Source organism: Eriocheir sinensis, chromosome 29, assembly GCF_024679095.1.
Source record: "Eriocheir sinensis breed Jianghai 21 chromosome 29, ASM2467909v1, whole genome shotgun sequence".
NCBI classification, from domain to species: Eukaryota; Metazoa; Arthropoda; class Malacostraca; order Decapoda; family Varunidae; genus Eriocheir; species Eriocheir sinensis.
The window spans coordinates 16,105,277-16,132,303 of NC_066537.1; the positions used below are offsets into that span (position 1 = coordinate 16,105,277).

Sequence of the window (27,027 nt, forward strand, 5' to 3'; positions counted from 1 at the left end):
CTATTATATCTGATTTTCAAACGATGCTCCTACACCGCTATACTATTCTTTACAAATACTACTTCCACACGACCGCCACATACAGCTTTACTTCACTCCAGGTTGAATACTACTCTTGGTCTCAACTGACGCCGCCTGGCACTATCTATTTTATCAAATTCAAATTACTACTATGCTTCTACACGCGAGACTATCTTTAATTATTATTATTTTCACATGACTACCAGAAATAATAATACTTCACTCCATCAGCCTTGAATATACCAAGCTAAAACTATCGATATTCAAGCCATCACACAAGTATTAGTCCACAGTATTCAGGGCAGATTTTAAGTATGTGATGAAGTTAAAATTTCATCACTACTTCAGCACTCGGTTCACAAGTTGGTATTTCTTGCAATTGGTGTGCTGCTAAGTTATAATCATCAGTGCACTAACGATCAAATCACTAGGTACCGTCGAATTCTTTTCTTGCCGGTAATTCTATGAGTGTGCGCAAAGTTATAAGCTTAGATCCCCCACTAGCTTCGGACCTCCCAAACTATCTATGCATTAATCACTAGTGCCCACGGAAGTCTATCTTGACAGTAATTATGTGGGCGAGCTCTAGGTTATAAGCACCAGTGTTTCAACAATCTATGCATTAAGAATATGTATTCTTGGCAACATGTTTAACTGTGGGTCTGCGGTAGGTTAAAATCATCAGTAATTCAACACATATGCAGCACTAACAATATATATCTATAATTACCAATTCATTTAACTGTGGGTGTGCGCTAGGCGGCCTGGTTAACATCATCAGTAAATAAAAAAAACTATGCATCCACACTATATTCTTACCGACATACTTCAACAATAGGTGTGCGCTAGGTAATATGCATCAGTAAATCAACACTTCGCATCCACGCTATGCATTAATACCAACATTTCTAACTATGGGTGAACGCTAGGTTATACCATCACTCATTCAATAATGTATGCATCCACACCGTATTCTTACCATCATTTTTTAACTTCGGATGTGCGTAAGTTATTAGCATCAGTAATTCAACAATCTATTCATCTACAGTGTATTGGTACCAACATTTTTTTTAACTATGGATGAGCGATAGGTATGATTACATAAACATTAAATTCCCGCCAACTTTTTTTATCTATGGATCTGCCGCTCGGTTATGAATCACTTTTTTTTCTTATATAATCACTGGAACCAAACGTTTCATTCTTGGTAATGATTTTAACCAAATGTGTGTCGCTGTTATATTCATCAATAATTTAAGTCCTGTGCATCAAAACTATTCATTCATACCAGTGTTCTTAGCCATATCACCTAGAACAGCTTTATCTACATGTAAAAATTAGTAGGCACCCAACACTATGTTTACTACAATAGCATTTCAAACTCAACTTCGCGCTCGCCAAACCCATGATGATCTAAGTTAATTTTCTATAAGCATCGCCACACCCTCGTCCTATACCAGTTCGTCAATGAATGAATGAATATCTACGCAATGAAGTGCGCATAGAAACTCCATAATATATCCGCTAGCAACTCGTAAAAAGAAAAAAAAAACAAAAAAAAAACATCCGTCTAAGCGTATGTCGGTATGCTCTCTCTCTCTCTCTCTCTCTCTCTCTCTCTCTCTCTCTCTCTCTCTCTCTCTCTTACGTAATTCGCGCAACATTGCAACGTCATCACCATCATCAGCCTTTCCCTTCTACGGATTACTTCTGCGGGATATGCTCGTAATACTGGGCGCTAAGACGTAGCCACGGTATTATCATCGTTATTATGATCACTATTCTTCTTGTTTCTGGTGTGATATTGCAGACAAGTAGATTAGTCTGAGAAGTTAGTTGTGTATAATTTTTTCTATTTATTTTTCATTGCTTATTGCCTGGAGATGTTTATTCTCTCTCTCTCTCTCTCTCTCTCTCTCTCTCTCTCTCTCTCTCTCTCTCTCTCTCTCTCTCAAAAAGGCCACCAAGCACCAATTACGGATCCTCTCCCCTATCTCCATCGCTCCAAAAACTGCCTTGCATTTTCTATTAACTATCCGCGCCTTAACCGCTTATAATCTCTCTCTCTCTCTCTCTCAACCAATAATAACTAAAGATTTTATTTTCGTGGCCAATCAGGTGACGCATTATGAGTGTTGCTTCCCACTGCTCCCACAGACACCCCTCGAGGAAATGAATAAATAAAAATAAATTAAATAAAAATAATGCCGTCTTCATCCTTGGCTGACTGACTTGCATACCTCCTTGCCATGCTATACACACACACACACACACACACACACACACACACACTGTAGCTATTAAGCCTTGCATTTTTACGTTTCATCCTCGAAATAAAGATAATGGTGAAAATAATACATATGAACGGGAAAAAAATCCACGAAAAATTTATTTCTAAATCCTCAATTCTTGAAGAAAAAAAATCACAATAAAGGAGATTGAAAATAGTAAAAATGATCCTATTACTACTGATAATAATGGTATGAAAATAGTTAGAATATTCCTATTACTGATAATAATAGTATGGACGTTGAGGGGAGCAAGGCAGTGCCACCACGAGGCAAATCGCGCGCACTCCACACCTAGGAGAGGCCGTTGTGAGGGCGAGGCATGGGGATTATCAACTGTTTACCGCGTGTCTCCGGTGGTGTGGTGTGGTGGTGTGGGACGGTGTGGTGGCGGGTGGTGGTGGTTTGCGGGATGGAATAAGTAGTGGTGTGGGGGCAGAGTGGGGGAGATGCGATAAGGCGGCCCCGTGTGATCTGGGAGGGGAGATAAGTGTGGTGGAGGTAATGTGGTGGTGTGCTGTAGTGTGGTGGTGTGGTGGAGGTCAGTCACCCTAGGACAGCAGCACAGTCACCGCCGCGGCCGCCGCCACGCAGCACGGCCTCAAGGGCGTGGTGGGGCGCCTCCCCCCGCCCTGGTGTGTGTGCCCACGCCAAGCACTCCCACCACGTAGGCCTAATATAGATTCACAAACCGGAGGGGCGAGAGGAGGGAGGTGGAGGGAAAGGGAGATGAGTGGGGGTGGGCTGGCCAGGGAGGTGCCAGCCGGCCCTCCCTGGCCAGGCTGGCCCTCGGGGCAACACTGGGGCGGCCCTCCACGCCCGCCGCCCGCCGCCACCGCCCACATGCCGCGGCAAGCCAGGGAGCCGGTGAGAGTGGCGGCGGAGTGTGGCGGGCGAGGGCGGCGGCCGCCACAATGGCGCCCACGCATGAAGGCCACCCACCTGGCACCCGCACGGGCCACAGTGGACGTGGCCGGCCCTTGATACTCACCATGCTGTGGCTGCTGTCCTGCCCTCCGCATCGCTGTTCCTGGCCGCGGTAGCTTGCGGCGGGGCGTGGGCGGTGGGCGGCCACCGGCCAACCCGCCGCCCACGCCCTGGCTGGGAGGCGCCTGGTGGCCGCGGGAGGGGCCACGGGGCTGAGCGGGGCCGTGGTGGCCGTGGTGGTCGTGGGCCAGCTCGGGGGCCGGGACTGGGGGCTGGGGCCTGCGGGGCTGCGGGGCCGCTGGGTCGATGGTCACCACATGCTGCTCACTGTATCACTGCACACACCCACCACCACCACCACCACAGGCCGCGCCATCACGGTCGCACCACTACACCACCACATGGCCTCCAACACTCCGCCGCGCATTGCTACACCTCCTGCTCGTCCCCTCACACACCGCCCGCCCCACGGCTCCTTCCACGCCCACGGTGCCATCCTCACTGCTGCCGTCCGCGGCCAGCAGGCGGGGCGGGCGTGCGGGCGTGGTGAGGGCCGTGTATGCGCCATGGCAGGCCGGGGAGTTAGCGCGCCACTACGCGGGGCGGCGGACTGGCGCACACACACACACTCTGAATGAGCGTGGGGCTCGTCCGCTGCCGCCAGGACCCCACCGCCGACTCCCGCAGCCGCGCCCGCCCGGACACAACACCGGGCCCACGCCACCGACCCTGAACTCCGCGCCACCACTCACTGCTCGACCCACGCCTCCTGTTCCTTCTTCCACCGCCACCACCCTGCCTCCCGACCTGCCCTGCACATTTTCTGACTCCCTAACGCCGTGCCCTGACAGACGTATTGCCTAGGTGCTGAGCCTTCCTACGGAGCCTGTAGCAATGGAGGGGCACACGGCGAGGGGCCACTGCCCACACTCATACTGGCTGGCGGGCCACGGAGGCATGCCCTGCCTCCACCACACCGGGGCCTGATGACCACGTGTTCCCCTCCACACCACCACATCACACCACACTACAACCACTACAACGGCCAATGAACAGCATAATCTTACTCAGAGAGAGAGAGAGAGAGAGAGAGAGAAAGAGAGATGGAGGGAGGGAGAACGGGGGAGGGGAGGGGAGGAGTAATGAAGAGGGAGAGAGAGGGGGATCCATGGGAATGGGGGAGCCTGCTTGTGCTTGCCGGGGAGCTAGGGGACTGGGGGAAGAGGCCAGGGGGGGCAGGGGGCGGAGCATCGTGCCTGCACCTCCTCCCTGTAGGTGCTTGCATCAGTGTGTGTCGGGCAGGCAGAAGGTGTGCATGACCCGCCATTCCGCCCCTGTCCACCCCAGCCCGCCACCACCACAAGTCCACCACTCACTACCCCTCCCCCCTCCTCTCTCTGCCGCACACAACAGCTATTACGGATGGCTAAGAGTCGGCCAGCCCGCCACCATCTTTATCCTGTCGTACTCTCCGCCATCCTTCCCTCGCCTTCCTTGCCTCTCCTTCCTAAACGATTATACAACAGATGAAGCCCACCGCCAGATGTGTGTGTGTGTGTGAGTGTGTGTGTGTGAGAGAGAGAGAGAGAGAGAGAGAGAGAGAGAGAGAGAGAGGGGGAGGGTTATAGCAGAAAATATAGTTCAGAATTTGGAAATCGATTTGCTAACTTCTAAAAAAAATCTTCCTTCTACAGTTTCATACTCAATAATATTTGGTGAGAAAGCATTGAGTAAATACATCAGTGACAATTTAGAGAGAGAGATGGGAATGGGTATGGTAAAAATGTAATAAATATTCTGTACTTTAGTTTACATTAGAAACTCTCTCTCTCATGCTTAATGGAGGCGTGACCTACAGATGACTTTTACACACACACACACACACACACACACACGCACACACACACGGACGGGCTGACCTTTACACACTCATTCAATACTCCACCACTATGGGGGGAGAGGGGTCTCATTCATTCTCTCTCTCTCTCTCTCTCTCTCTCTCTCTCTCTCTCTCTCTCTCTCTCTCTCATCACTAATAAGCCAAGTTATCAATTTTCAAACTCATCAATATATTTTCAATACAGGCCGTAGCTTCACTTGAAAATCACCTTTTGAGCACAATCAAGGACCCAGACATAGATGGCTACGATACGTGGATGAAAGCTTATGTTTTTGGCCCAATTCCCAAGCAACTGATAATTTCCTGGATAAATTGAACTCACTGGCCCTATCAATCAAGTTTACTCTTGAAACAGAACAAAATAACAAAATTTCCTTCCTTGATGTAGAAATCACAAGAAAAAATGAATTGTTAAAAATTAAAGTTAAAGAAAAACCAACCACTATCTTGTCACATGTATACATTTCTTTTCTAATCATCACAAATGTAAAAAAAAAAAAAAAAGTTCATATCTATGTATTTAAGGGCTTACAGAATTTCGGACCCTGAATACTAGAAAGAAGAGCTAAGTATGATAAAAAAAAAGAGAAAATCTCAAATATCCTAGTGTTATTAATCGATGCCACACAACAGCAAGGAAACGCTTTCATCAAGGAAAAGAGAATGAGAAAAAACGGGAGATCGACACCAGAACCCTTGTGGTGCCCTATCACAAGAACCTTCTGGATGTAGTTCCCATATTAAGAAAACTTAATATACAGGTAACTTTTAGATATGAAAACAATAAAAAAAATCCCTTATAAAGAACAGCCCACCATCATCATCAGGCGTGGTATACAAATCCATTGCAAAGGTTGCAATAACTTCTATGTAGGACAAACTGGGAAGAATTTAGAAACAAGAATATCACAACACAAATTCAGTGTGAGAACAGCACAGGAAGGAAGTGGTCTTTTCCAACATAAAGCATCATATGGTCACCATATACACACACACAAAAAAAAAAAAAAAAAAAAAAAAAAAAAAAATTAATCATTTCCGGAATTCCTTATGAACACCTGCCAAGGATTTACATGAAGTCAGGATAATCCTCTCAAATTCCCAATGATTTTATTTCGCTTCCCCCTCCGCTGAGGGTTTGTCCGACCTCGCCTTTGACGTTGGCCTTGTATATTATAGACTCGCTCTGTCAACTGTATCTTGTCTAAGGATGTAATATACGAAAGTACTCATTATATTTATCTTTTCTTTAACCAGTAGTAATTCTATATATCCGTAATACAGGGAGAATAATTATCGATCTTCTGTATACATTAATTACCTTATCAGCTTGGTGGTCTTTCTATTTGCTCCAGTTGGTTAGTGTTTGTCAGTTCAGTGGTATGTATAGTCTTCCTGCTTATTGGTGTATTTCGTATTATTATTGTGCCACATCAGTCCATAAATATATTTCTGCATACTGTACCTTTATAACACACTTGCCTATCTGTGTGTATGCATGTTTCCTAATTATTTGTATTTTTATATTAATGCATATCCTGAAATGCCATAGCTGCCTATAAATGTATAGTTATTAAATGTACTCATGTGTGTGTTTGTGTCTGTCTGTCTGTCTGTATGTATGTATGTATGTATATTATCGGATGATCTATGTATGTGTTATAGATCTCTGTAAATCTGTCCGTATATGTATGTTTGTATGTGTGTACGCATCGATCTGTCTATATACCTTCCCATCTGTCTGTCTGTCTCTGTGTTGTATGTGTCTATCTATGTATCGATCTATCATTCTATCAACCACTTTACCTATGAAACTACTTATCTATCTATATATCTATATCAACCAATCTAATATTAACTATCTATTCAATTCTACATAAGTGGCTTATTGTTTTTTTTTTCCTGTCTGTCAGTCCATAGTTCCTTTCTTTGTCTGTCAGGTGAGTTATCTATCTGTCTATTCATACTTCTTTTCACTGTCTATTACGTCAATCTCCCTTCCTGTCTGCCCGTCCATTCTTCCTGTCTCTTTTGGGTGAGTCTGTCTGTCTGCATTTCTCTCCACCAAGTGTCTCTCCCAGTCCTTCTGTCTGTACTTTCTTTGTCTGTTGGGTGAATCTTTATATGTCTGGTCATACTTCCTATTTCTTTCTATTATGTCAGTCTCCCTTCATGTCTCTATATCCATACTTCCATTCTCTGTCTGTTAGGTGAGTTAATAGGTCTTTGTCTCATACTTCCACTGTCTATTATATCAGTCTATTTTCCTGTATGTATGTTCATTCCTCTATTTGTCTGTTAGGTGAGTCTCCCTTCCTGTCTGTCTGTCCGTCCTTCCTTTGTTGGGTGAATTCATGTCTGTCTGTTCATGCTCCCTTTCTCTGCCCATTAAATCAGTCTCTCTCCCTGTCTTTTCATCGACAAATACAAACATTCATATCTATTCATTTATATACAGTTTACCCATAAGCTTGTTTATGAGTAACTGTCCTGTCTACCTGTCCACCTGCCAATCTGCCTTCCTTACCTTGTCTGGGAGAGGCTGGACAGGTAATACAGGGTAGCATCTCGAGGGTGTACTCACCTGTTGAGGAAAGAAACGTGTGGGTGAGTGTGGGGTTCGCTGACACGGCATAAGACATAGCAAGAGTAGCATCAGTGCGCTCTCTCTCTCTCTCTCTGACCTGCTATCTTAATGCATTCTCGTCGCTTTTCTTTTCTCACTCTCCTTTCTTATCCTACATATTCTCCTCTTCCTTATCTTTAACTTAAGTATGCACTCTTCGCGTTACACACACACACACACACACACACACACACACACACACACACACGTCACCGGTGGGGCCTTGCTTTATCAAAAACACCACCATCTCCTCCACCACCACATCACCTACCTTCATCACCACCACCACTACCATCACCACCACCATCTCCAGTACAAGCAACAATTGGCATCACCACCATCACCTCCTCCTCTGGTCCTCTTCCTCCTTGTGTTCCACCTCTCTCTATACATCCTCCACCTGTTTCTATTCCACATTTCATCTGGCGAACGTATACATCTCTCTCTCTCTCTCTCTCTCTCTCTCTCTCTCTCTCTCTCTCTCTCTCTCTCTCTCTCTCTCTCTCTCTCGAGCGCTGACAAGAGGGTATTTTTCCAATCAATTCAATTCTCTCTCTCTCTCTCTCTCTCTCTCTCTCTCTCTCTCTCCACACACACACACACACACACAAGCAAGCATCGTCTAGGTAATTGGGTTGTTAGATCATTACGGCAAGACTAATGACACCTTTAATTAATCTCAGGTGTGTGTGTGTGTGTGTGTGTGTGTGTGTGTGTGTGTGTGTGTGTGTGTGTGTGTGTGTGTGTGTGTCCGGCCGTTAAGCTTGCTGACGCTGTGGAGGTTGGGAAAGGGGAGGAGGAGGAGGAGGAGGAAGAGAGGGGAGAGGGAGGGCGACTACTGATAATAATGATAAGAGTAGAAACCTTATCGGAGAGAGAGAGAGAGAGAGAGAGAGAGAGAGAGAGGCCGTCACTCCAAGAGACATTTCCAATTCTCTCTCTGGTGGGAGTGTCGAGTGGAGGAAAGAGGGTGTCGCTGCTGGAGTCTTTTCCTCTCTCTCTCTCTCTCTCTCTCTCTCTCTCTCTCTCTCTCTCTCTCTCTCTCTCTTCTTCCTCCATGACGCTCTCGCTCTCTCTCTCTCTCTCTCTCTCTCTAAGCTACTCTTTTTTTTTCCACCTCATCTTCTTCCCCCACGTCTCTCTCTCTCTCTCTCTCTCTCTCTCTCTCTCTCTCTCTCTCTCTCTCTCACACACACACACACACACACAGCTCAATACTACCCCTTTAAGATACAGTGGAGAGGAAAGGCCCCTCCTCCTCCTGCTCCTCTTCCTCCTCCTAGGTCATATGGAGGTAGGGGCTGCGAGGACAGGTCAAGGTGGAGGGAGGTAGTAGCGCTAAGGCCAAGGGGTCAAGGTGTGGGTGTGGTGATGGTGGTGATGGCTACTGGTGGTGGTGGTGTTGATGTTACGTGGTGGTGGTGAGTGAGGGAGGGCAAGCCAGCAGGAGGCATGCGCTGAAGGTGTAGTGGGGGGGAGAGAGAGAGAGAGAGAGAGAGAGAGAGAGAGAGAGAGAGAGAGAGAGAGAGTGGGAAGCCCGTAGTAGTAGTAGTAGTAGTAGTAGTAGTAGTAGTAGTAGTAGTAGTAGTAGTAGTAGTAGTAGTAGTAGTAGTAGCAGTAGTAGTGGTGGTGGTGGTGGAAGATGAAGCAAGGATGGGATTTAATGAGGAGAAAAGAAAGAGGAGAAGGAGGGGGGGGAGGGGGAGGGGGAGGAGAGGAAGACGAGGAGGAGGAGCCGGGAAAGAGTACTACTGTTGCCGCTTGAAGGGACGGGAAGGCAAGCAAAGGCAGAGGGCGCGGAGTACATGGCGGCAGGAGGAGGAGGAGGAGGAGGAGGGTGACGGATAATGAGGAAAAAGTAGAAGGTATAAAGAGGACAGACTTACCTACACAAGCAAACATCACCACCACTATCATCACCATCATCACCAGGAGCGTTCCTTCATTAATGGAGTCCTTGATATGTCCCCTTTACTCCCTCCCCCCCCCAAAGAAATACCGCCACCTCCCCCCCCCCCACACACCTCACCTGCATGCACACCTTTCAACACCCTCCGATTTTCACCTGTCGCCCTTAATGAGCCTGGCAAGGTGTGAAGACCATATCGTCATTAGAGAAGGCACCTGTCCCACCCCTATCACTTCACCCTAACTGCATGCACACTTTTCAACACCTCAATTTTACCTGTTGGAGATGCCGATGCACACTTATATAAGAGGCAAAGAATATACATACACCCACATCTCCCACCTTCACCTCATGCACACCTTGTCAATTCTCACCTGTCGAAGTAGTTGTTGGGGTGGACGCACATATTACCTAACCTAACCTCTACCAGTACACTGACATCCACACTTCCGACACCTCTATGGACATTTTAACAATTCTTACCTGTCGGATTAATTGTCAGAATGGACGCAAACCATACCTAACCTAACCTAACCTAAATTGCACTTAACCATCAACAGCATCAACCTCCCCTACCTCCATGCACACCTGTCAACATCTTTCCAACCCTAACCTATCGAAGCAGTTGTCGGAGTAGGCGCAAACATTACTTATCCTAATCTAACAACCTAACCTAACCCACACTTCCACTTCCCCATTCCCCTACCTCCATGCACACCTGTCAACATCTCTCCAACCCTAACCTATCAAAGCAGTTGTCGGAGTGGCTGCAAACATCACCTAACCTAACCTAACCTAACCTAACCCACACCCAACACCCATACACCTCCCCATTCCCCTACCTCCATCACACCTTCTCAACCCTTACCTGTCGAAGTAGTTATCGGAGTGGGCGCACTTGATGAGCCTGGCGAGGGGGGTGGCCGAGACCATGTCGTCCTCATAGCCCGTATTGCAGACGTCATCCCCCGGCCCGCCCCCGCCGCCGCCCCCGCCTTCCTCCTCCTCCTCCTCCTCGTCCTCCTCGTCGCTGCCGCCGCCGCCCGGACACGTCGGCCCCCCCATGTCCTCCACCGCTCCTGCAGGTCCTTCGCCGCCTCCCCCGCTGCTCTCTGGGGATTAAAAGAGTGGAAAGGGTTATGGAGGGTGATGGGGTGGTGATGGGTGGGGTATGGTGGGGGTGGAGAGGGTTACGGAGGTGGTGGTGTGGTGATGAGTGGGGTATGGTTGGGTATGGTGGGGGTGGTTAGGTCTGGGAAACAGTATTGGTGGTGGTGGTGTAATGGTGGTAGTGGTAATAAGCAATGTTGGTGGTGTGTATGCCTAATGTAGTGGTGGTGGTAGCGGTGATGAATATTGGTAATAGTAAAGTGTTTGTGGTTGTGGTGATGGCAATGGTTGTGACAGTGGTGGTGGCGGCTGTAGTGATGATGATGGTTGAAAAGTGGTGGTGGTGGTGGTGGTGATAGTAGGGGCGGTGGTGATGATGTGTACTGGTAATGGTAGAGGTGATGGTGGTGGTGGAAATGTATGATGGAGGAGGTGATGGTGGTGGTGATGTGATGGTACAGACTATGGAGATGATATTGATGGTGGTGATGAGTAATGGCAACAGTGACTAGTGAAGATGGAGGTGGTTATGTGTGATGGTGGCGGTGGTTTCAGTAGTAGTTGTAGTAGTAGTAGTAGTAGTAGTAGTAGTAGTAGTAGTAGTAGTGGTGGAGGGTAATGCACAGCTCAACTTGAAGAATAGGTCTGACCCTCTCCCACCCAGCCAGGGAAATGTGTCGTGGAGTCAACTTGCTATTCGCCAAGCTATCCTGAACGACCTGACCCATGCCGCTACTACTATACATAATAACAGTAGTAGTAGTAGTAGTAGTAGTAGTAGTAAAAAGAAGAAATATAAGAAGGTGGAGAAAAAAAAAAGGACGAAAAGATAGGGATGAGGAGAATGAATGAGAAGTACAAAAGGAAAAAGAATAAGGAAGGTGGAAAAGAAAGGAGGAAAAATAAAAGGAAGAGGAAAATGAATAGAAGAGAATATAACAAGACGGAGATGCAACAGATGAAAAATAATAATAAAAACAATAGTAATAATAATAGTAATAATAATAATAATAATAATAATAATAATAATAATAATAATAATGAGAATAATATGCTCACAATAACAATGCTCTAACTGAAATTAATTACATATAGTTTGGAAAAGTTAAGCTGCGTCTCTCTCTCTCTCTCTCTCTCTCTCTCTCTCTCTCTCTCTCTCTCTCTCTCGAACACATGGTGGAAACTGCATGATTAATGGGAATATTTGCTTTCCTCCCTCCCTTTTCTTTTTCCTCCCTTCCTTCCTTCCGCTCTCATTTTCCTCTCCCTAGCATCTATCTTTCCTACCTCCCTTAATTTGTTTCCTCCCTTCCTTCATCTTATTTTTCTTCCTTTCCCTTTCTTTTATCTTCCTATTTCCTCCACTCCATCATTTCCTTCAACTTTCTCTTTCCTCCTCTCCTTCCCTCTTTCCTCCCTACTTTTCTTCCTCCCTTTCATCATTTATTTCCTTCCTCCCTTCCCTTTCCTTCCTTTTCCTTTTTCTCTTTCCTCCCCTCCCTATTTTTGTTACCTCCCTTCCTTCTTCCATGCTTCTCTTTCCTTCCCCTCTCCCTTCCAAAGCCAACTCCCCTCTTCTTTCCTCCTCTTCCTCCGAGCAGATGAGGAAGGCGGAGGGAAGAACGGGAGGAGAGGGGAGGGGAGGGAGGAAGGAAGGAGAGAAAAACTGTTAATCCTCCTCCATCCTCCTCCTTTACCTCCTCTAACAACAACAACAACTATGATGATGGTGATGTGCGATGTTACAGAGACTGGGTGTGATGCTGTGTAGTTAGATGTTAGATGTTAGATGATGGTGGTGATGGCGACAAGGAGGGAGAGAGGTGATGACAAGCGAACAATGGTGTAAAAAGGAAGACAAAAGTGGTGTTGGTGGTGACGGTGGTGATGACGGTGATGATGGTGATGGTGGTTATGAAGGTGATAGTAGTAGTAGCTTATTAACTATAGGTGTTACAGGTAGAAGTGGTGGCGGTGGTGGTGATGAGGGTGGTGGTGGTGGTGATACGGGTGAGGGGGTGTTATGTAATGAGAAGTATGAGAGGATGTTGCTATGGTGGGTGATTCTCTCTCTCTCTCTCTCTCTCTCTCTCTCTCTCTCTCTCTCTCTCTCTCAGGTCCTTCCTCAACATATGGTAATAGTACTCTCTCTCTCTCTCTCTCTCTCTCTCTCTCTCTCTCTCTCTCCAAAGCCGCCGCCTCCTTTCCCTCCTCTCTCCATAAATACTTTCTTTCCTCCGTTTCCTTTCCCTTCCGAAAATTCTCTCTCTCTCTCTCTCTCTCTCTCTCTCTCTCTCTCTCTCTCTCTCTCTCTCTCTCTCATCTTGTTACATCACGATTCGATCAGACAACGAGAGAGAGAGAGAGAGAGAGAGAGAGAGAGAGAGAGAGAGATTTGAACACTACTCCTTACTTCATTCATTCATTCCTTTCCTCCATTCCTGTCTTCCCTCCCTTCTATCTCCTCCTTCCTTCCCTCCATCCCTACCTCCTCCGTTCTTTCCTCCCGTTTCACATTTCTTCAAATAACTCATTTTGGCAAGTTTGTGGTAGTGGAGGAATGGAGGAAAAGGAGATGGAGGGAAGGAAGGAGGAGATGGAGGGAGGGAAGGAAGGAAGGGAAGGAGGGAGGAAAAGTGAGGTGCGTACGGCTCCAATTCTCCCTCCCTCCCTCCCCCCCTTCTTCCGCCGGATGTTAGTGTGAGGGGTAGGGAGGAGGAGGAAGAGGAGGGGGAGGAGGAGGAAGGGAGGAACCGGAGGGCTTGAGCTCGGTTTGTATGGTACTGTACCTTGAGCGTGGGTGAATGAGAGAGAGAGAGAGAGAGAGAGAGAGAGAGAGAGAGAGAGAGAGAGAGAGAGACCACCCCCCTCACACACACACAGACAAGGCAATAAAGACAGGAGGAAGAAGAAAAAGCAGACGTGAGAGGAAGAAGAAAAAGCAGAGGAGGATGAAGAAAAGGAAAACGTAAACAGGACAAAAACACCGATTAAAAGGAGGAAGAGAGGAAAAAAGAGCAAGAAGTGACGAGTGAAGGCAAAGGAGGAGGAAGTAGAGGAGACTGAATGAAGGCGAGACAACGGTTGAAATTCTGACGCTTCATTTTCTTATATTAATCATTACCGAAGTCCCCCCCCCAAAAGTTGGTATTTTTGGACGCTTCCTTTCCTTATATCAATCATTACTTCAGACGCTTCCTTTCCTTATATCAATCATTGCCTCGGACGCTTCCTTTCCTTATATCAATCATTACCTCAGACGCTTCCTTTCCTTATATCAATCATTGCCTCAGACGCTTCCTTTCCTTATATCAATCATTACCTCAGACGCTTCCTTTCCTTATATCAATCATTACCTCGGACGCTTCCTTTCCTTATATCAATCATTACCTCGGACGCTTCCTTTCCTTATATCAATCATTGCCTCGGACGCTTCCTTTCCTTATATCAATCATTGCCTCGGACGCTTCCTTTCCTTATATCAATCATTACCTCAGACGCTTCCTTTCCTTATATCAATCATTACCTCAGACGCTTCCTTTCCTTATATCAATCATTACCTCAGACGCTTCCTTTCCTTATATCAATCATTACCTCAGACGCTTCCTTTCCTTATATCAATCACTACCTCAGACGCTTCCTTTCCTTATATCAATCATTACCTCAGACGCTTCCTTTCCTTATATCAATCATTACCTCAGACGCTTCCTTTCCTTATATCAATCACTACCTCAGACGCTTCCTTTCCTTATATCAATCATTACCTCAGACGCTTCCTTTCCTTATATCAATCATTGCCTCAGACGCTTCCTTTCCTTATATCAATCATTACTTCAGACGCTTCCTTTCCTTATATCAATCATTACCTCAGACGCTTCCTTTCCTTATATCAATCACTACCTCAGACGCTTCCTTTCCTTATATCAATCATTACCTCAGACGCTTCCTTTCCTTATATCAATCATTACCTCAGACGCTTCCTTTCCTTATATCAATCATTGCCTCAGACGCTTCCTTTCCTTATATCAATCATTACCTCAGACGCTTCCTTTCCTTATATCAATCATTGCCTCAGACGCTTCCTTTCCTTATATCAATCATTACCTCAGACGCTTCCTTTCCTTATATCAATCATTGCCTCGGACGCTTCCTTTCCTTATATCAATCATTACCTCAGACGCTTCCTTTCCTTATATCAATCATTGCCTCAGACGCTTCCTTTCCTTATATCAATCATTACCTCAGACGCTTCCTTTCCTTATATCAATCATTACCTCAGACGCTTCCTTTCCTTATATCAATCATTACCTCAGACGCTTCCTTTCCTTATATCAATCATTACCTCAGACGCTTCCTTTCCTTATATCAATCATTGCCTCAGACGCTTCCTTTCCTTATATCAATCATTACCTCAGACGCTTCCTTTCCTTATATCAATCATTACCTCAGACGCTTCCTTTCCTTATATCAATCATTGCCTCGGACGCTTCCTTTCCTTATATCAATCATTACCTCAGACGCTTCCTTTCCTTATATCAATCATTGCCTCGGACGCTTCCTTTCCTTATATCAATCATTACTTCAGACGCTTCCTTTCCTTATATCAATCATTGCCTCGGACGCTTCCTTTCCTTATATCAATCATTACTTCAGACGCTTCCTTTCATTATATCAATCATTACCTCAGACGCTTCCTTTCCTTATATCAATCATTACCTCAGACGCTTCCTTCCCTTATATCAATCATTACCTTGGACGCTTCCTTTCCTTTTATCAATTATTACCGAAGTCCAAAAAGAGGTTAAGCGTGTCTAAATGAATGTTTCTCTACGTTCACTTTTCAGAAACTTCGTCAAACTACCACCAGGGTAAAAAAAAAAATACCCACAAATCCTGCTAAATCCTTGTTAAATAATTGTCGATATTCTAAGACGCTTTCTTTTCGGACAGCAATCATTTCTTAAGGCCAAAAAAGAGGTTAAAATCGTCCCCATGATTGTTTCCTTACGTTCACGGCGCTGAAACTTCGTGTAACTACCACCAGGGTAAAAAAAAAAAATACCCATGGAAATGCCCACAAATCCTACAGACGCTTCCTTCTCTTATATCAATCATTTCTTAAAAGCCAAAAATAGAGGTAAAAGCGTCCCCCTGAGTGTCTTACGTTCACGGTGCAGAAACTTCGTCAAACAACCACCAGGGTAAAAAAAACTACCCATGGAAATGCCTACAATTTCTACAGACGTTTTCTTCTCCTCCATCGATCATTTCTTTATGGCCAAAAAGGTGAACGCGTCCCCTCGAGTGTTTCCTTACGTTCATGGTGCAGAAACTTCCTCAAACTGCCACCAGGGTCACAAAACTACCCATGGAAATGCCCACAAATCCTACTAAAGCCTTGTTAGTTAATGTGTTTGAGCGCAGGAAGGATTAAGAATTTGACCCACAGACAACAAGGTATGAAACAGAGAACGTGGCGACTATGAAACAAGAACAAAAACAAAACAGCAATAGTATGAAAATAAAACACACTGCTGAAGAGAGAGAGAGAGAGAGAGAGAGAGAGAGAGAGAGAGAGAGAGAGAGAGAGAGAGAGAGAGAGAGAGAGAGAGAGAGAGAGAATTGTGAAACTAGAGCAAAACGAATATGAAACTACGATACAAATTTGAAACAAGCACCAAAACGAAAACTAAACGAATGAATATGAAGAGTACCGAACGAATATGAAACAAGAACCGCAGGAAAACGAAACGGGAAGAGTATGAAAATGAAACATGAAACTATTGTGAAACTGGACGAATATGAAACTAAAACGAAACAAGAAACTGCATCACGACGAATTTGAAACGAAAACGAAACTTATGAAGCTGCAACAAAGCGAAGATGACTAAAACTAAAATCTGAAACAAGAAACAAACGAAAATGAAATAAATTAATATGAAACGGGAACGGGACGAATGTGAAATAAGAACCGCATGAAATATGAAACGTCAATAGTAAGAAACAGGAAGCAAACGATTATGAAACTAGAATAAAACGAAGATGAAACTAAAGCGAAACAAATTTAAAACAACAACCGAACGGAAACGAAATAAATGGATAGAAAAGAAACCGCGCAATTATGAAACACTAGAGAAACGAATATGAAACAGGAACAGAACGAAGATGAAAATGAAACAGGTACGGAACAAATACAAAAGAAACACATTAAGAAACAATAATAAGACGAAGACTGATTAAGAACGGAACGGAAACGAAACAGGAAAACAAAACGGTAACTCGGAAGACAACGAGGAAACATGAAATTAACGTAGGTGAAACTGAAACGTCGACAGAGAAACAGAAAGAACGATGAAACAAACGGAACAATATATACATCAAAAGAGCAAAACTTTAACAACACGAACAGGAACGAAACAGATAACAGGGAGGTAAAAAAAAAAGCAAGAACAATAAACAGCGAAACAGAGAAACGGTGAAACAAAACAGAAAAGGAAAATGAGACCGGAACAACAATCACGGTGAAACGGAGGGAATTAACGAAAAACGAAAAAACAAAACCATGAATTAGAACATGAAAGGAAAAGACTGACAAGTTAATCTGAAAATGAAACTAAACTCAGATGAAACCGGAACAAAACGATGGAAGAGTGAAATGAAACATGGCTCAGAAACAGTTAAGAAGATATTGGATGTGAAAATTAAACACGAACTAAAGAAGAAACTGAAAAAAAGAAACACTCAAGATAGGGATGACAAAACGGGGAAAGAAGGATAACGAAGCGGACATAACATCGCCAATATTTCAAGCTCTCCCTTCCTAAACCATTCCCTTGGCCCCACAATTCCAACAATACCAGCCAGACAGACGCCGCTCCCTACGAGCTTTCACGAACCACTTTTACGGGGCACGACACCTCTCCTCCTGTATTTGATCTTCCTTTCGGCCACCTCTTTTGTTTTACTTTAGGAGCAGCGAGTAGCGGGCTTTTTTTTTATTATTGTTTTCTTTTTTGTTGCCCTTGAGCTGCCTCCTTTGTTGTAAAAAAAAAAAAAAAATGCCTATATTCAACTTATTCATTTTCCCCAAATAAAAGTATGGCGCCAATAAAGAAAACAATGGGAAGTGAATCACGTGGGATATTATAATAACGGCGAAAAACTGTTAAGAAGCTGCCAGTGATATTTGGTAGTTTGAGTTGGTAATAAACTTTCTATAAACTTATTACGGGTTGATGGCTGATTCCGGCATGCTAATTTTCTGTTAATAAGAGTGTCGCCCGATTTTGTAAACGTAATGTGGCTGATTTGTCTTATTCACCGGTTTTTCAAGGCGTGTCTGTAGTCAGTTTTGCAGTTTTTACAACACTTTATACCAGGGATTTACTTTTTTTTCTTGACCGCCCTCTGTCACCCCATTACCCCACAGAAAAGACCAAATTACCCCACTTGAGGTAATTTACCCCCGGTTGGGAACCCCTGCTTTATACGAATGAGTTTGTAGCAAGTCGACCAAACAGTGAAAATCCAACACAACTAACCCAGTATACTATTTTTGTTAATAAGAGTGTCGCATGATTTTGAAGACGTTATTTGGCTGATTTTTCTTATGCACCCGTTTTTCAAGGCGTGGTTAGTTAGTTTTGTTCTTTTTTATAAACTTTTTGCGATTGGGATTGTAACAAGTCGGCTGAACAGTGAAAATCCAATATATCTAACTAACCCCACATACTAATTTTCTGTTAATAAGAGTCGCATGATTTTGAACGACGTAATGTCTGATTTGTCTTATTCGCCCGTTTTTAAGGCGTGGTTAGTTAGTTTTGTTGCTTTTGTATCACTATTTACGAATGAGTTTGTAGCAAGTCGACTAAACAGTGAAAATCAAACACATCTAACCCAGCATACTAATTTTCCGTTAATAAGAGTGACGCTGATTTTGTAAACGTTATGTGGCTGATTTGTCTTTTACGCCCGTTTTTCAAGGCGTGGCTAGTTAATTTTGCAGTTTTTATATCATGAGTTTGTAACGAGTCGACTAAACAGTGAAAACCCAATATATCTAACTAACCTCACACACTAATTTTCTGTTAATAAGAGTCGCATGATTTTGAACAGCGTAATATGTCTGATTTGTCTTATCCGTTTTTCAAGGCGTGGATATAGAGTTAGTTTTGCAGTTTTTACGTCACTTTATACGAATGAGTTTGTAGCAAGTCCAATAAGCAGTGAAAATCCAATATAACTAACCCCGCATACTAATTTTGTTAACAAGTCTCGCATGATTTTGAACAACGAAATGTGGCTGATTTGTCTTTTTCACTCGTTTTTCAAGGCGTGGCTAGTTAATTTAGGAGTTTTTATATCACTTTATACGAATGAGCTTGTAACAAGACGACTAAACAGTGCAAACCCAACACTTCAAACTAACCCGGTCCCAAAAGTGGAATGAAAAAAACAAACTACCCACATAACTTACTAAATACGAATACGGCGTTCAAAGAATCCGGCGTAAGGGACAAACAGACTATGTAGACTTGTAGAGTGATAGGAAGTGAAGTATGTGGAATTCAACGAGAGCAGAAAACCGTTTAGCGGCTGCCGTTGGAAATAGTTGACATCTGCTGCGCACGGGAGAGCTTGGAGTGCGGCGGAATGCAAAGGAAATACAAATAGAGCGTCACTAACGAATAAGGAAGGACCTGATAAAAGAAAATAACGAGAAAGGAAACGAGGTAATGAGCAACAACTGGCGATGAATGAAAATAAGGAATAAGAAAAAACGACGCAAATAAGAAATAAAATAAATAAGTGTACAAATACGAAGAGATAAGTATGAAATAATAATAATAATAATAATAATAATAAGAAGAAGAAGAAGAAGAAGAAGAAGAAGAAGAAGAAGAAGAAGAAGAAAGTAGAAGCAAGAGAGAGAGAGAGAGAGAGAGAGAGAGAGAGAGAGAGAGAGAGAGAGAGAGAGAGAGAGAGAGAGAGAAATGGTGTAACAAGCGATGAAGACAATGAAGGAAAGGAGAAGGGAAAGGAGAATACGAATGAATGAGAAAGAAAAGGAAGAAGGGAAGGATGGAAGAAAGAAAACCAAGACAAAAAAGAAAGGAAAGAATGGAGGAAAAAAAAAAAGATACCTCATTACTGACTGAAAGAAATGGAGACAGAGACGGAGGGAAGGAAGAAGAGGAGGAAGTAGGGAAGGGAGGAAAGGAGGAAGGGAGGGAGGGAGGGAAGAGGAGACCGCTGACGGGAAGGAAAAGATAAAAAGATGGCGGAGAGAGAGAGAGAGAGAGAGAGAGAGAGAGAGAGAGAGAGAGAGAGAGAGAGTAGCTGGGAAAATAATTAAAACAAGGAAGGAGGAAGGGTAGGCCTGAAGAGAGAGAGAGAGAGAGAGAGAGAGAGAGAGAGAGAGAGAGAGAGAGAGAGAGAGAGAGAGAGAGAGAGTGCATATAAATCTGACAATATCCAACACTTCTAGGAAAAGCTTGAGAGAGAGAGAGAGAGAGAGAGAGAGAGAGAGAGAGAGAGAGAGAGAGAGAGAGAGAGAGAGAGAGAGAGAGCAGGCACTTCTCACCTGGTCTTGCCTTACCTGCCACATGGGACACCTTTCCCTTCTCTCCCTTACCCTTTTTTCCTCCCTTCTACCCTTTCCTTCCCCTAACAATGGTATACCTTCCTTTCTCTCTCTCTCTCTCTCTCTCTCTCTCTCTCTCTCTCTCTCTCAAACACCTTCCTTCATCCTTACCTTTCCTCTTCTTCCTCCTTTCCCTCTTATCTCCCTTTTCTCTATCTTTCCTCCTCTTTCTCTCCATTCTTTCCTTCCTCTCCCTTATTTATCTCTTTCTAGGTTTCCTCCTCTCCCTTCTCTTTCCTTCAGCATTTCTTCTTTCCCCTCTCCTCTTTCCTACCGTTCCTCCTCTCTCCAATATCCCTTTCTTGCTTCCCTCCCTTTTCTCCTTCCTTCGTTTCTTCCAGTCATTCTTTCCCTCAGACACCTTTATTCTTCCTACCTTTCCTTCTCTCCTTCCTTCTTCTTTCCTCTCTTCCTATTCTCCCTTATCTCACTTCTTCCTTCCTTTCCCTTTTTCCTTTTTCACTTATGTCTCCTGCTTTCCTCCATTCCTTCTCCCCCTTTCCCTTCCTCTCCTCTTTCAACTCTTACCTCCCTTTCCTTCTCCGCTCCCTTGTTATCTCACTCCTTCCTTCCATTCATCCTCTCTTGCCTCCGCCCTTCCTTCTCTAACTTTCTCTCCTCCTCCCTCCCTCCTCCTCCTTCAACCCCCTCTCTCTCCTTCCTCCTCGACCTCCACCCTTCCTTCTCTCCTTTCCTCCTATATATTCCTCCAACTCTCTCTCTCTCTCTCTCTCTCTCTCTCTCTCTCTCTCTCTCTCTCTCTCCTCCTCCTCGAACTCTTCAGGGCCTGATATTCACCCTTCCCTGTGTGTGTGTGTGTGTGTGTACGCCACCCCTATACGCCGTGCCTCCACCGTATCGACCCACCATACACGCAGAAAGGGAGGAAGGGAGGGAGGGAAGGAGGAAGGGTGGGAGGGAGGTAAGGATTGAGGCAGGCGAGGCAAGGCAGAGGTAGGGAGAAAGGGAAGAGTGAGGAAAAGAATGAGGGAGAGAATGGAACGGAAGGAGAGAAGGAATGAAGGAATGATTGAAGAAAGGAAAGGAGGAAAAGAATGAGAGGAAAGGGAGGAGAGGAGGAAAAGAACGAAAGGAAAGGGAGGGAAGGAGGAAAAGAATGAGAAAGGAAAGGGAGGGAAGGAGGAAAAGAATGAGGAAGGAAAGGGAGGAAAGGAGGAAAAGAATGAGAAAGGAAAGGGAGGAAAAGAGGAAAAGAATGAGAAAGGAAAGGGAGGAAAGGAGGAAACGAATGAGAAAGAAAAGGGAGGAGGGGAGGAAAAGAATGAGAAAGGAAAGGGAGGAGGGGAGGAAAAGAATGAGAAAGGAGAGGGAGGGAAGGAGGAAAAGAATGAGAAGGGAAAGGGAGGAAAGGAATGAGCCAATGAATAAGGGAGAAAGGAAAAGGAGGAAAAGAGGGAGAAAGGGAATAAGAGAATGAACGATAGAGAAAGAAAATGGAGTGTTAATGATTACGGGAGAGAAAGGAAAGGGAGGAAAGTGAGGGAGGGAAGCAGAGGAGAGGAATGAAGGAAAGGGAGAAGGGTGCGGGTGGGTGGGAAGGAGGGAGAAAGGGAAGGAGGGAATGAATGAGGGAGAGAAAGGGAGGAGAAAAAAGTAAGGTAGGGAAGGAAAGGAAATAAAATCAAGAATAATGAGAGAGAGAGAGAGAGAGAGAGAGAGAGAGAGAGAGAGAGAGAGAGGAATGCAGGGAGGGAAGAGAGGCATTTTGGGAGGGAGAGGAATGCAGGGAGAGGAAGGAATGCTGGAAGGGAGGAAAAAGAGAGAGAGAGAGAGAGAGAGAGAGAGAGAGAGAGAGAGAGGAGACTGCTTTCCATATCCTTATACAAACACGTGGCACAAATCTCTCTCTCTCTCTCTCTCTCTCTCTCTCTCAAAAAAAACAATAATTATCAGTCAACTATTTTCCATATTAATTACATTTTCTACGGGACGACGACGAAGAAGAAGAGGCGACGGAGAAGTAGAAGGGAGGAAAGGAAGAAAATAGAAAAGAAACACAAGGAAAGAAAAATAAAAGAACACTGAAGATTAGGAAAAGGGAGAAAGGAGAGGAAAATGAATGAAGGGTGGAAAGGAAGAAAACAAAAAAGAAACACAAGTAAAGAAAAATAAAACACTGAAGATTAAGAAAAGGGAGAAAGGAAAAAGAATGAAGGGAAGAGGAGGTAAAGACAACAGGGAGAGAGAATGGAGGACAAGAAAAGAAAGGGAGAGAATAATGACGGAATGAAGGGAGGAGGAAATGGGAGTGGGAGGAGGAAAGAAAGGGAGGGGGAGGAGGGAAGGAGATAACATAGGAGAGAGAGAGAGAGAGAGAGAGAGAGAGAGAGAGAGAGTGGTGGTGGTGGCGCTGGAGATACGTTAGAGGGAGAGGGAGAGAGCGGAGGGGGGAGGAAGGGGAGATGAGGGAGGGAGGGAGGAAGGTTGCATGTAGCCCACACCGGATGGGGGGAGGAGGATGAGGAGGAGAGGAGAGAGGCATTGGGGCGGCGAAGGAAGAAGAGGGAGAGAAGAGAGGGAGGGAAAGCAGCGAGCAGGCCTGAGAGAGAGAGAGAGAGAGAGAGAGAGAGAGAGAGAGAGAGAGAGAGAGAATGGGTGGGAGAAAGAGGGAGGCAAGGACAGAGAGAGAGAGAGAGAGAGAGAGAGAGAGAAGGGGAGGGGAAGGAGTAGTAATAGTAGTAGAGGGAGGAGGAGGAGGAGGAGGAGGGCGCCCAGGGAGACCTCTAGCGGCGGCGAGGTGAACTTCCCCCTCGCCAGGCCTACGGTAGAGGGCAGCAGTGTCCAGCCAGGCGCCTTCACCCCACCCCCTCGCTCCCCTCACCCCTCTCCCTTCCCGCCACACGCAAAATGGCGGCCAACAAACGGTATATGGCCCAACGTGGTCCCCCTCTACCACTACCCACCCCCCCTTCTCTCTCGAGCTCTCTTTTTCCCGCTCGCTCTCTCCCTCACCAACCAGCCACGGCCTCACCTCTCTCTCTCTCTCTCTCTCTGGCGGTGCAGGATAGAAAGCAAATTAAAGCTGAAAGTAATTGCTTCATACGCACTTCAAAACACTACTGGCAGCATTCTAAATAGTAGTAGTAAGGGTGATGGTGGTGGTGGTTTTAGTAGTAGTAGTTGTAGTAGTAGGAGGAGGAGGAGTAGAAGTAGAACGCGTAAGAATAAGAATGAATGTGATGTCATTGCAATGCTGATGATGTTAATGATAATGACAATGATAAGAACAACAACAACGACAACAAGAAACAGGTAAGGGGAAATAAACAAAGGTGGAACAGCATCGCCACATGGCCCTGATGACGTCACACACACACACACACACACACACACACACACAGCCCCCGCCAATATATCGAACGTCCATGCCTATTAGAAAAGGAAGGGGCGGGGGTGGATAGGGGGTTTGGGAGGAGGTGGGGAGGGGGAGGGAAGGCAACAATAGTAAAAAGGAAAAAAAAATTATCACGCCCAGATACTGCAGTTGTTTGTTTGTTTTCTTTATTGCTATGATTTCGCTTTAGACCGTTTCAGATAACAAGGAAAAGAAGAAGAAATAATACCACCCTCTTCTTTTGTCTTCATCATCTTTCTCCTCCTCTTTTTCTTCTTCTTCCTCCTTCTCTTCCTCTTCTTCCTCATTTCGACACAAAGTTTTTATCAAGCTCTTCAAAGTTTAATCAAATTGGTCTATACGGCAGATATTGTTGTGTGTGTGTGTGTGTGTGTGTGTGTGTGTGTATTACGTAACAAACGCACACCCTCGGCCCTATCCCAATAACAATGTGTGTGTGTGTGTGTGTGTGTGTGTCCTTACATAGCAAACGCACACCCTCGGCCCTATCCCAATAACAATGTGTGTGTGTGTGTGTGTGTGTGTATTACGTAACAAACGCACACCCTCGGCCCTATCCCAATAACAATGTGTGTGTATGTGTGTGTGTGTGTCATTACATAGCAAACGCACACCCTCGGCCCTATCCCAATAACAATGTGTGTGTGTGTGTGTGTGTGTGTGTGTCCTTACATAGCAAACGCACACCCTCGGCCCTATCCCAATAACAATGTGTGTGTGTGTGTGTGTGTGTGTGTGCTATCTCTCCCGAAATCCCACTCTCCATCTCTCTACGTGTCTCCGTCTCCACACACACACACACACACACACAAGGCAAGGCTGTTCCGTGGGATATACTTATACGCAACACACTCCCCATCTCACCTGTCTACCCCCGCCCCACCCCACTAACCCCACCCACATCCCCTTTTCCCCACCCCACCTGACACCCTCCCCACCGCCATCCCCTTCCCAGACCCACCCACCCCGCGCCGCCAAGCCAATGTTAAGACGCATTTCAATTACGGCAGCGCAACGCACCGCCGCCACGAACGGATAACATGATAAGCCTAATGGCCGGAGGAGGGGTGCCCGCCTTACTGATAACGGCAGCCCCGGCCTACCTACACACACACACACACACACACACACACCTGTCTTATCTACAAATTTACCGTCTTTGTATTCTATAGCAATTCTTCAATCTACTGTTTTACCTTGTTCCTTTTGCCTATACGTGAGACTATTGACTATACTTATGTACCTACGCACCTACCTACCTACACACACACACACACACACACACACACCTGTCTTATCTACAAATTTACCGTCTTTGTATTCTATAGCAATTCTTCAATCTACTGTTTTACCTTGTTCCTTTTGCCTATACGTGAGACTATTGACTATACTTATCTACCTACGCACCTACCTATCTACACACACACACACACACACACACCTGTTCAATCTACTATAATTATCGCTTTCCTTGTTTTCCCCACCAATTCTCCAATCTAGCATTTTAGCTTCTCGTTCTGTTTGCCTACGTGGGACTGATTGACTACCCACCTATACCTGCCTGCCTGCTGATGTTGGTGCGGTCTGTCTTGTTACACTTCCGTTGCTCTCCATTCCTTTCATTTGTTGTCTCTTACATAAGATTGGATATGGAAGACTAGGTGACTATTATCTACCTACCTGTCTTTCTACCTGCCTGCTGCTGCTATTGCTTGTTCTTTACGCTTATCCTGCTGTCGTTGTTTGTTTCCTTTATTGTCTCCAACGGTTATTGTATATAGAAGATTGGCTGTTAATCTACCTACCTACCTACTACCCCGTCTACCTATACCTGCCTGCTGATGTTATTACTTGCTATTTACACTTATGCTACTACATGTTTATCTGCCTATGCATACCTGCTTATCTATCTATCTACCTGTCTGTCCTGCTACCGTAGATATATTTTGCTTGTTAGTTGCTCTCCAATGAATGGTGAAAAGGCCTGTTCACACCGGAGGGGAAGTTCCGCCACGTGCGCTATGCCGCCACGTGGCTTTCAAACGCTTCTACCGTTGTTAATGAAACTCGCATAGCTTCACGTCCGGTGTGGTCTCACTGAAAACAACAGAAGTGATTGAAAGCCATGTGGCGGCAAAGCGCGCGTAGCATAACTTTGCTCCCGGTGTGAACAGCCACGTAGCCCTCGATCCTGCATGCCATAACTGTATCTTTGTCCACATTTTCCATATATCTATTAGTCCTGGTATACCGTAGATATATTTTGTTAGTTATATTTAGGTTCCCCTTCAGTGACAGTATGAAGATGCTGGTTAACTCTTGCATTACATTACGCCTCCTGCTATGACTGTCTACCTCTTTGTCTACTTTTCCTGTCCTGCTACCTTGGATATGTGCTGCTTGGTATACACTACTTATGTTGTTCTTTATTGAAGGTGATGACAAACTGGAGATGCTGGTTAATTCTTGCATTACGCTTCCTATACTACGACAATACACTTTTGTCTATCTATCTATCTATCCTGCTACCGTATAGATATATTTCATTTGGTATATTAAGGTTGCTCTCCAATGATAGGAATGAAAGAGTGAAGATGCTGGTTAACTCTTGCATACACCTATGACACTCACTATATATAATACTTCTTTGCCTACTATATTACTACTACTACTTATCTTTTCCCTCTAGAAGACCGTGAATCTCTCTCTCTCTCCCTCTCTCTCTCTCTCTCTCTCTCTCTCTCTCTCCAGCGACACGAGACGAAAACAATGCCCAGGATACGCTAACCATCATCTTCGGTCACGTGGTTGGGCTACAGCCTGGATTCTCGGACGCTTTCGGCTACCACAACAAATATATATTTCCAAAGGCCACAAAGGAGACTGGTCGGGGCCCGCGAGTGTTATTCAGGCTCATGGCGCAAAACTCTTTGTCAAACTCTCACTCGGCTCATGAAACTATCCATGGAAATACCTACAACCTCAACTACGAAAGCACTGTATACGACGTGAGTGTGTAAGCCCCGAAATATATATGAGAACATGGTTGTGCAGAAGCCTTGTCGAATTCTCACAAGGCTCATACATACACAGACCCACAGCCTCAACTACGAAAGCACTATATACGACGTGAGTGTGTAAGCCCCGAAATATATATGAGAACATGGTTGTGCAAAGCCTTGTCGAATTCTCACTAGGCTCATACATACACAGACCCACAGCCT

General features: G+C 45.0%; 1 protein-coding gene across 2 annotated transcripts in view; it reads right to left on the bottom strand.

The window, feature by feature from the left end:
* The window catches only part of LOC127005155 (serine/threonine-protein phosphatase 4 regulatory subunit 1-like), a 187,257-nt gene that overhangs the window by 146,927 nt on the left and 13,303 nt on the right, over positions 1-27,027 (bottom strand). The window contains exon 3 of one of the 2 annotated variants that reach the window (XM_050873791.1): positions 10,540-10,783. In XM_050873791.1, coding sequence (XP_050729748.1) covers positions 10,540-10,783 — 244 coding nt within the window. Of the gene's footprint in view, positions 1-3,300; positions 3,450-10,539; positions 10,784-27,027 lie in introns of those variants that run through there. The other variant, XM_050873793.1, reaches the window with a different exon arrangement.